Below are 11,892 nucleotides of genomic sequence, written 5' to 3' on the forward strand. Positions count from 1 at the left end.
GTTTCTTGTGATATAGATATTTGGACCAGTACAACAAATCATGAAGTTTAAATCTTTAGATGACGTGATTAAGAGAGCAAACAACACTCTCTATGGCCTATCAGCAGGAATCTTTACCAAAGACCTTGATAAAGCCATAACTGTCTCCTCTGCTCTGCAATCTGGGACCGTGTGGTAAGTCCATCCTAAGGAGTACAACCTTTTCAAAGTTAACCACACTAACAAGTGAACATTTTCAGACTTGAATTTTTCATTTGAAATATACGTGGCCTGCTGGAAAAGCAATTGCTGCCTTAAAAAAAATTAAAGATGCTGTTACATTGGAAGGACTTTGAAAGGATATTTAGTCTATCCATTCTCCTGAAATTGCTTTCCCAAAATATTTCATTGATGTTTGGGTGATACAATATAAATAAGCTTGACTAAGTAATTTCTAGGCACTGAGCACTTTGCTCTACACAGAGAGAGATAAGAAAAAAGTTTAAACCCCCATCTACCTTAAACAAGCTCGTTTACATAGTGAGTCAGTACTTTGTGCCTTTAGGTAGGCAGCCATTTAATTCTGTCAGCTTCTTGCTCTGGGATTATGAGAGATGCCTGGAAAGGTCTTATTTTGAAAGAATGTGTTACATTTTGAGGAGCACATCTCTCTCAGCTGATTCATAGCTTTTATTTTTTATACTTTAATTTAGAGTCTATAAATGCCAAGGCTGTGCCTCAAACTGTTGCATGCCATGCCCCAGCCTCCCCTACTCTGGGATGCTTTCTCGGTCATTTTTGTCCACCGAACCTCACTCTGTCCTGGCAGCAGCCCCAAATTATTTTCCTTCCTGACAAAATATCTTCTCCAATTAGAAAACCATTAGCCACTGAAAAGTGTTTATCCTTAAAGACAACTGATCAATCCCGGCCCCTCTTGATAGCACTAGCATCTTCTCAGTCAAAGGGAGGGAATCTTTATACTTACTCTGTTAAATGCCATGCTGTATTCTTTATGCACATTATCTCATTTTACCTTGTAACACTGTTTAATTATCACAAATTTATAGATTAAAAAAACAGAAGTTTAATAAGGTTAAGCAGTTTATCAATATCACACAATAAATGCCACTGCTGAGTTTCAGAATGTGCTGGTTTGAATGTATTGTGTCCCCCAAATGCCATTGTCTTTGTAGTTTTGTGGGGCAGAAGTTTTGGTGCTGGTTAGATTTGCTTGGAATGTGCCCCACCCAGCTGTGGGTGATGATTTTGATGAGATGTTCCCATGGAGGCGTGGCCCCACCCATTCAGGGTGGGCCTTGATCGATGGAGCCATATAAATGAGCTGACTCAAAGAGAGGGAACAGAGTGCAGCTGTGAGTGATGTTTTGAAGGGGAGCAAGCTTGCTAGAGAGGAACGTCCTGGGAGAAAGCCGTTCTGAGGCCAGAGCTTTGGAGCAGATGCCAGCTGCCTTCCTAGCTAGCAGAGGGTTTCCGGACGCCATTGGCCATCCTCTGGTGAAGGTACCCGATTGCTGAGGTGTTACCTTGGACGTTTTGTGGCCTTAAGACTGTAACTGTGTAGCAAAATAAACCCCAGTTTTATAAAAGCCTATCCATCTCTGGTGTTTTGCATTCTGCAGCATTGGCAAACTAGAACACAGACATATTTCAGACTCTACAGTAACGGTTCTCAACTCTGACTGCGTAGTAGAATCATCCTGGGAGCTTTAAAAACATACAAAGTTCTTTGGGGGTGTGGGAGGAGAGTACACCAAACTCACCAGTTATATCAATCCCTGTGGTTAGGGATGGGCATGGACCTTTCATTTAAAGAGTGTTTTTCAAAGCTTCTAGGTGATTCGAATGGGCAGCCATGATTGAGAACCACTGCACTAAAGCCTGGTTCTTTCTATAATAAGAGGTTTCTTTCAGAGTCTTAAATAAAATTGAGCAAATTATTCTTAAATAATAATTATGGCTAATGATTAATGTAGAGTTTCCTTTTGATAAAGGCATTAATAAAATTCAGTATGGCTGTTGTAGGTGTGTGTGTTATCTTCATTTACTGAAGACTTACTATTTACCAAGTACTATGGCAAACACATTTTTAACATCATTTTACTTATGCCTTAAAACAACCCTATTAAATTTTATTATGGCCATTCTTCAGATGAAGAAACACATGCTTAGAGATGCAAGACAACTTTCCCAAGATTAAGTTACTAAGGGGCAGAGCCAGGGTTAGCACCTGCAGAATCTCCACTGTTTCTAACGAGAAGGGTCACCGAAGGAGAATCCATGAAAGCTGCTCATTTGGGACTCTCATTTCCTCTTATTGAATATTTTTCCATTCTCTGTTTGCTTATACTAAAACGGCTTCATTTCCATTGTAGAGTCAAGAAAGAAAACTCATTTTCTGCTCTTTTTAACAAAAACAATGAGTTTGATTAAAATCAGGTTTTTGATTTGGAATATCAGAATGTGACATGCCCACTTGGGTATCCCAAGTGAGTGTCTTGGGAATTCCCAGTCAGAAGTTTCTATACTATCAAGATGGAGTAGTGACCATTCTCATTGCTATATATCCTTGAACATAATATATTCAGACATGGCCCCAGAATATAATAGCTGCTTGGTGTTTTGGGGACAATTATTTAATTCCACAGCTGCTGGCATTTTACCCAGTAATTTCAAAATTAGAGATCTAATTTTGCAGTTTGAAGAACAACTAAAGCTGAGACAAGCTGTCTTGTAAAAATGTAAATTTATTTAAGTAACTGTCCTCTAAGCAGAGAGGCATGGGTAAGAACTCTGTGTTCCAGGGACAATGTGGAACTCTGAGACTTGGGATAGTAAATGCTTTACCTAAGAAAATGTCTGAATGCTATTCAGGATCTGAGTAATATTTCAAGCTCTTCCAACATAATAGAATTTACCTGGAAGTCACACTGCTATGTACCTATAATAATAGCATGGAAGGAGGGAAAAGTATAAAAAAATAGAACATATTTTCTCCCTTAAAAATATTTTTTCCTCTCATGTACAAGATTCATGTAGTTTATTAGATTTTGCTTTTTACTTCGGTCACCAAGAAATTTAAAGCTAAACAAATTGTTCAGGGCCTATATAACTGCATTCTAACCGCACCCCCAGTCTTGATCTTCTATCATATTTTTTCTTTTAATTCTGATTATTGATGTTTTTATAATTATATGTGTTCATACAAGCATCATTAAACACTTTATGAAAAATGGCAGGGAATGAACAAATTTAATGATCAACTCCAACTCCTTTCCAAGGTCTTTGTTTAAGCAAGTTACTGAATAAAATAATGAAAAAAATAATGAGCTGAGTAATGTAATACATATTGCAATTGCAAAAGAAAATTGATTCTAGCATATTAAGTACCCAAGCCTCTAGGGAATTACAAAGCTTATTGACTATGGACAGGAAAGCCTATCTACCCAACAGTCTCAATTCTCTAGCAAAAGATATTCTTTCTGCTATAGCATACTGACTATTTTTCTTTTAAAATCCCAACTACCACTTCTTAGAGACAGGATGCACAACCAAAATGGCAATCCACACACCATAGGCATACCAGTCTATTTGTTTCTATACATACACACACTTATATTTCTACATTTTAATTAGAGTACTGCTTTTTTATCACACCACATATGTTTCATTTAAATTAGTGGAGTTCTTCACTCACTCTCTGAATTTCTAAAATCCCAAATTTAGGAGCTATTTCATAGCTTATGTATTAACTACACTGTACCTCTTTTCTTTTCAGGGTGAATTGCTATAGTGTGGTATCAGCCCAGTGCCCCTTTGGTGGATTCAAGATGTCTGGAAATGGAAGAGAACTGTAAGAATAAATTTCTATTAAGATAAACACTGATCTTCATGAAAATGGTTGTCACGCCCAGGGAATTAATCCATAGTCACCACTTTAAATAAAATTTGCTTCTGTTCTTTTTTGGAGATGCATACCTCCAAATAGATTATCAAATGCTAGTTCTAAACCATAAATGCAGAATAGTGACATTAGAAGGGAAATATAATTTATTAAGGTCCTACTATTCATAAGGATGATACTAAGCAAATATAAAAATGCTCTGGTTATTTGATTATACTTCTTAAATTTCTTAAATAAGTAAATTAGGTGCCTTTATTTAAAAAAGAAGCTTTTCAGTGTAAAATAATATTCAGTGTGAAATAATATTCATGTGGATTCTAAAATTTCAAATATCTGAAGGAGTCATTTTTGGCACTAATTCTAAAGGGAAATTTTACTAAGGAAAATAACATTTATTATAGTGGTGACAAGATTGAAAATATATACAAAATGCACTTCTGAGCCTTTGATCACTTTTGAAACCAGGATATATAGATGTTTTTAAATGTGCACATATATGTGTATATAAAAAAGCAGTGGCAATATGTTTGGTTAATTTCTTCACTTACTTTTGACCATTTTAGTTCTTAAAATTTTCTTACATTTATCAATATATAAGAAATCATGAAGAAAAATTATACTTCATATACAAACCTTATGGAATCAGTATGTTGAAGCAGCCGATTTTATAAATACCAAGTATAAGATCCTAGGAGCCTCAGAGATACAACATCATGTTCTGTTGTCCTATAACTGTGGTGTCAGGAAGAGTATGTGAAAAGATATATGGCACAAAATAACCTAACTAACTGTGAACTGAATAGTCATAGATTGAAAGTCTGTCTTGTGGTGGTAGAGAGCAGTTAAAGTGCAGCATAAAGTATAGAAGGACAGAAAATCTGGTCCCCACCTGAGGGTAACATTAAGTATGGCATCTCTCTGACCCTCAGTATCTTCCTCTGTCACATCAGGGATTGTAGGTGGGGATAGGGATGGAAAAGGAAGTAGGTCTTTAAGCTCCTTTCCATGCTTAAGATTCTATGGTTCTAACCCCAGTGGGAATTCAGTGGATAGAAAATTTGATGGCAGTTGATAGAGTAAGAGAAGACCTCATGGAAGAGATGAGACTTGAACTAGGGCTTGAAGTAAGTGTAGGACCTCAAAAAGTAGAGAAGAGGTTATTCTTAGGTGTGTTTAAGTGACTAGTGAATTAATTTGGTTGGTGTGGGATTATGGGAGTGGGGAGTATGATTGCAGAGTTAAATATGAGACAGTTTAAGAAGCCCTAAGTTCAAGAAAGTTCACTTGTGCTTTATTAGTGGAAATAAATGGTCTCTTCCTTCTCTAGTTCTTTTTATTTGTAATGTCCGTTACTGGAGAGTCCCTTGGCAGAACTAATTACTTTGTACAAAACGTTGTAATACAGGTTAGGTCATTCTGAAGGTCAGTTCATTGCTGGCTCTTCTACTTAACACTTTGGCCAGGGAATGTTGATTGAAGATAAGATAATCAAAAGGGACTACATAACTAAAATAGAACAAACCTCAATTTTGTGAGGGACAACTCGTCAAACTTTTAGGTCAGGGCATAAGGACATCAAATAAGAGAGGGATTGAAAACAGGAATCAGCCATCAATAATTGCGTAGAAATCAGGAATGTAGGTATGGATAATTTCCTTGTTTAAAATGCAAAGGAAAAAATATGCTGTAAATTTTTATTTCAAAACTTTCAGCTGAGAGTGCTGCTGTCAGAGTCTGCTTAGAAACAAATTGGGCAAACTAAATAAACAAATTGCTGCAAGATGTTTAAAGAGAATTACTGAGGCTATAACCTCCAGTGACCCCCAAGAGTTCCATTACAATTTGTCCTCAAATGCATAATTGATTAGTTGGGAGCAGAGTCCTGAAAGAGCCAGAAATAGTGGCATGCAGATCTGATGGTGACATAGAGCGCCCAAATCTGGATTTTGCATTTCTGATTACAGTGTTTGCACTGGAGTGAGTTAAATGGCAAAAATTCTTCCCTTTGTGTAATTGCACTTACGTTCACTTAAATTAACATGGTTACTTGAGACTTTGCTAGAATGCCATTTCAAACTTAATTTACTCTCAGCACTACACAAGTATTTCTTTACTCCTGTCCCTTTCAGAAAAGGGGAGCATGGAAGTGTTGTAAAATAGTGGACTGATAGAGAAAACTCAAGTGAATATTTTTTGCTTGACTGTATTTGCCAGGGCAGTTCAGTAAACATTTCCTCCATGCCTACTTAATTAGTACCAGGTTCAGGACTGGGTACAGAGTGAAAAACAACTTGTTACTCAAAGTATGGTCCCTGGATGAGAAGCCACAGCATCACCTGGGAGTTTATTAGAAATGCAGAGTCCCAGACCTCAACCCAGACCTACTGAATAAGAATCTGCATTTTAACAAGGTCCCAGGTGGTTTGTATGTGGAACATGTGAGAAGCACAAATCTAGTAATTCATGGACAAGTAAGAGAAAGAGAAATGCTAATGTAAGTTTTTGTGTTATATAGAGATACAATATATGTGTACAGGAATGCAAAGGAGCAGGACCTATTTCAGTCTGACAACAGTCACACTTACCATGCTTTCAGTTTCAAGTGCCCATGTTACCCAAAACACTACTGGCAAAGATCATGGGTTAGTTTAAATACTCCTTGAGATAAAATACTTATTAAAATATTATCCTTTAATGGATTTCAGACAACTGAGGATAAACCTTTTAATTACTTTGAAAAATGTGCTCATTGAAGCTTTTAGAAGGTATTTTTAGAAGCTTCATTGCCCAAGAAAATAATCAGTGTAAGGGGATTAGGTCACCAAAGAGAAAAAGATGTCTGCGACCTGCCTGTCTGTGTCACAAAAAGGAGAGGTGGAAAAGGATCAAGACCTTTTTCCTTGGTAACCTTACTTGTGCATGGGTTTTTATCACTTTAAAGTACTTTTATATACATGTAATCTGATCCTCTCATCAGAATAATACAGGGAATAATTTAGCCCAATCCTTTTAATCTTCTCTTCAACAAAGGGTAAATTGCAGTCAGCTTCCAAATCTGGTAAGAGGTCCCCACAAATTCAGTTGATAAAGTACCAGGGTCCCAATTGGTTGACTCACGTTTATCCTGATCATTTGGGTTGAATTTAAGAGTTATAGAAGCAAACAGCAGGGGATGGAAGAGATTCTATAAAGGGAAAAAAGCAACAACCACAAGTAGCCTAAAAGCCTGAATTGAGCTAGTCTACCCTCTCTCAAAAAAAGCAGACAGGACAGGACAGGGAAGGGAAAGGAAAGGAAGAGAAGGGTCTAACAATAAAGATCAAGTTTTTGTCTTGTCAAGAATCAAAAGATATTGTTAAAACTAGGTCAGTTTTTGATCTCCTCACCACTTCTGTGCCAATCACACATGTTAAGTTCAACCTGGACTTGAGCTTATAGCGTTATTGAACTACTCTTGTGTAATTAAATATCACTACTTCTCCTCTTGTACTATATATGTCTTATTTATTTGAACCTAAACTAGAAATTACAGAATTCTTGTTGGACTGAATTGTCTTTGGTGGCTAACTTGATTGGTCAGCTCTTTTATAGTTAAGAAGTAAAACTGTCAAAAATGGACAATTTCTGTGAAAATCAATAGAGTGTACATGATCATTTGAAGTGCAAGAAATTGTTGAAAAAATTTCTCCACAAAGCATTTATGTAAAGCCAGATATCTTATGGTTGACTAACTACTATTTGAAACATTCTGTACACAGAAAATATTTTCCATTTTCACTAGCCGGATAAGAACAAAGTTGTACCAAATCATGGACTATGGTATATTGGATGGTTATTTTAAATACTGTCTGTCGGTTTTTTTTCTCTCTGTCTAGGGGAGAATATGGCTTCCATGAATACACAGAGGTCAAGACTGTCACAATGAAAATTTCTCAGAAGAACTCATAAAGAAAACTGCAAGTGTAGAGAGAAGAATCTTCGATGGTTAAGCATCTCCTGTAGTCGCTACTATATCACAGTGGGTTTTACATCCAAATTATTCTTTTCTTGATTATTAAAAATAAGCTGATCACATTAGCATTAATATCACATGTAGAAATCTTGATGTGTAGCTTATGGTGAATCATTTGCCTTCTGATGTTTGCCACCAAGTCCTATCCTGAGTAAAATGGAGGAGTTTAGATGCAGGATCTCTCCAACTCTGTAATAGTCATACTCCTTCCTTTGTGGCTACTTGTTGAGGATAATCATTTTCTAGAAGAGGACCAGTTGCCATTTAGCTTCTTTCCCTTAAGGATTTGTTGGAGAACTTATACATGTTAACTGCTAAGCAGGTGTGCTGTGTTCCCAGTAATTGTGAAATTGTCATTGTCTCTTGAAATATTTCCTAGAATGCCTTGTCTGTCAAAAGAAGTAATGTCTGAAACACTTAGCTGTAATCTGAATATAACTTCAATAAAAACAACCTTGCATGATTCTTTTTTAAGTCTGAACTTTTCAAGTAGAGAATTGGGTTATGGTGATTTTCTCTCAATGTCATTGAAAGTGTTATAGTTAAATCGAGTTGCATTTAAAAGTAAACATTTAATCCACTCATTCTCAAATACGTAAAGAGACATATTTTTGCTTTTCTTAGGAATTCCTGAAAGCAATGGCACACATTTGACAGGGACAGTATCAGTTATTCAGCAAACGTTTTTTGAATTCCTACAAAGCACTGGGCACTATGTAAGGTGTTGTGGAAAGCAGATGAATAACAGATGGTCCATTGTCTCAAGGTGCTTCAGTTTAGTGGAGAAGAAAGATACGATTCAAATGAATGAATGAACAAATGAATGAATGAATGAATGAATGAATAAACAAACAAACAAATAAATAAATAAATGAATGGAGTATAATGAAAATGAAGATTCTAAGAACAATATGAGTGTAGCGATGTACCAAATTGGTAGTGATGAAGTCTAACTGAAGGAATTGGGGATGGCCTCATGAAGGAAATTTGATGAATATGAACCTTAGTGATGAGCAGCTTCACAATAAAGAAAGAGGAAAGAGATCCTAATCCATAATCTCTCCAGGACATGTTGCACTGAAAAAAATTGAGAGTAAATTCTGTGTAATAGATTCCCCTCTTGTAGTTCCAAACTGCACATTAGCATATCTGAGGTACTGAGAAGTCCTGCAACCTATTTAGTTTTATTTAATATGTATTTCCAAATTTATTTGACCAGAGACCTTTCTTTCCCCCACCTTCATTTAACACCAATTAACATGAAGAACCCCACATTGGAAACTGCTGCTGTATGTGATGAAGTAGCACGGACTATTCTAAGGAGAGAGCTGGTAATCAAAGGAGAGCAGCTGAAAAAATACCCTCTATCTAAAACTAGTGGCCCATACTTAGATATTTATGCCCCATACAAAAATCTTCTCTTTATGCTCTCATTCTTCATCTATTCTCATTCTTCATCTATTCTTCATCTATGAAGTTACCTCAGCCCAAATGAAATCAAGTGAATGCTTGTATTCTGCTGTCCATATTTTATCAGTCAAGTTTCTCTAGAGAAACAGAACCAACAGAACCAAATAGAATCTATTTCCATCTATCTATCTATCTATCTATCTATCTATCTATCTATCTATCTATCATCTATCTATCTATCTATCTATCTAGCATCTATCTATCTATTAAGAGATTTATTTTAAGGAATTGGCTTGCATGTTTGTGGCAAATCCAAAATTTGTAGTGTCAACCGGTAGGCTGGAAATTCCAACAAGAATCGATGCTGCAGTCTTGAGTCTGAATTCTATAGGGGAGGCTGGTAGGTTTAGAAACTCGACAAGAGTCAGTGTGATAGAGGTAAGAATTACTTCTCCAGGAATACTCAATTCTTTGCTCTTAAGGCCTTCAACTGATTGCATGAGGCCCACCCACACTATCAAGGGTAATCTCCTTTATGTAAGGTCAACTGGTTGTAGATGGTAACCTAATCTGCAAAACGCTTTTGCAGCAACATCTAGACTAACGTTTAACCAAACAACTGGGCACCATAGCTTAGCAAAGCTGACACTTAAAATTAACTCTCACAGCTCACCCCTTGTCAACTTGGTACCGGTTCATAACTTCTTAAATCATATTTAATCTCCAAATAAAGACAATAACAGACATACTTCTGCCATGCTTCATCTATGAAGTGACTTAGACCCAAGTGAAATCAAGTGTATTACCGCTCTTATTTCATTAACTTAAAATTTAAGCTTACTAAGCTTTAGGTAACAGTTTTTTTCAGATTCACAACTTTAAATAATTGTTTTACATTAACAGATGCCTCAGTGATACTGTTATTAGAACACTGTACTAGTGCCACAGTGGAGTTTAATAATCTGAGAATAAATGAAATTCATTAGCTTCTTAGACCTGAAATGCTTTCGATTCCAAATGCAAGAGCTTCTCAACTTGTGTGGCCTGTCTTATAAGATTTGGGGCATAATTACCATTTTGAAAACTGGAGAAATCAGAGTTATAGGAACTGAAAAAATTTTGAACATTGAGAAGGGAAAAATCCAAATACAGAGGAGGGTTGTGTTTTCCTTAAACCAGACAGTGCCCACGTTTTTAAAATAAGTGTTTAAAATTACGTATAAATAAATTAATAGTTGGACAAGTTAATATTGTAATGACATCCCACCAGAACATTTTTTAAATGTATAACAAAGAGGGTTGAACACAAAACAAGACAAAAACCAGAAGCAAGTTTAAATATTTAAAAATTAAATCCTCATTGTATAAATAAGACATTGCAGGATGAAACAGAAAATATCTGTTTTATATTGGCTCATCTTGAGCCTCTCAACACTATTTGTATTCCCTTACCTCCAACTTCTACAAAGCTGATTATTTTGCTGATAATCCTTAAAACTTTGACTTTAAAAAGTTAAAGGATATCTTATTAGCCTCTGTGCTACAGGAAACACAATAAGGATATTTATCAGGAAGAATTCAATTTTGCAGTCATTAATATAATTTCATTGTCCTCAATATTCACATGGTAGAAAGTATTTTCATCTCCAGAAAGTCCAAACTAATTCACAGAAGTTGGAAGTGGCTGTTCAAACAGAGACGTCAGAGCTCAGACATAGACTCCTAAGTGTCTAATATCCTTCTCCTGTCTCCCATTTCACCCCATTTTGAAATAACCAAGAAGAAATAACTTGAAAATTTTTTTCTTAAGTTTTTGGATTAGGATGTTGGGACAGGTCCACAGAACCAACTCAAAATGGGAACTTTAGCTACTTCTTCAGGAAAGATGATTAACCCCAAAGACTTTTCCCCTAGAAAATGGATGTAATTTTTGAGCATTTAGTTTCTCTTCAATCTTTAAAAGTGCAGTCATACATATGTACCATCAACTAAACCTTTACCTTTCGGTGGCTTTTTCAGAGTATACCAAATATGCAGGTTACCTTCCTGCATGAAGCACAAGTTTTCAATTAGAGTTTCATTTACTTATTGACCTTGGGATTTTTTTAATTGTCTGGAGGTGCTTTTGAGCCTTCCTATTTTGAGGAAGCAGAATTAGAGATGGTGGCTAAATTCTCTAGGTAGCGAAATTCAGTCACCTCTAGGAGGTCGTGAACAATTTCTATTGTAGCATCCTGGAGCTGTGGTATGCTGGAGGATTGCACCCTGAGTCAAAAAACCAATGAGGCAGAAACAGGTCAATTTTCACTCCGACATTCTTTAAAAGGGTAGATATAGCGTCTCTCTCTAAGGACAAGGCCACAAAATTCTCAGTTGAGGCCTGAGCTTTCTGTAGATCATGTCCCTATATCCTTTTCCATAAATGGCCCTCAGATTTGGGGTGGTAGTTTTGTTCCAAAGAAAAAATCACATTCCTAAACATCAGTATAATTCCCAAATCTCTAGAAAATTAACTTTGTCTCCTAAAGAAATATCTATGCCAAAGGTATAGTAACTCTTTTTGCAC

The 11,892-nt window shown here is 36.2% G+C and overlaps 1 protein-coding gene across 1 annotated transcript in view; it reads left to right on the forward strand.

Annotated features, from left to right (window-relative positions):
* Positions 1 to 8,382, forward strand: part of ALDH1A1 (aldehyde dehydrogenase 1 family member A1) — a 52,555-nt gene extending 44,173 nt beyond the window's left edge. Inside the window, 3 exon segments of the mRNA XM_037850747.1 lie at positions 17 to 174; positions 3,779 to 3,853; positions 7,780 to 8,382. Of these exon segments, the coding sequence (XP_037706675.1) occupies positions 17 to 174; positions 3,779 to 3,853; positions 7,780 to 7,852 (306 nt within the window). The 3' untranslated portion in view covers positions 7,853 to 8,382.
* Positions 8,383 to 11,892: the final 3,510 nt, after the last annotated feature.

The sequence above is a fragment of the Choloepus didactylus genome, chromosome 10, assembly GCF_015220235.1.
Source record: "Choloepus didactylus isolate mChoDid1 chromosome 10, mChoDid1.pri, whole genome shotgun sequence".
NCBI classification, from domain to species: Eukaryota; Metazoa; Chordata; class Mammalia; order Pilosa; family Megalonychidae; genus Choloepus; species Choloepus didactylus.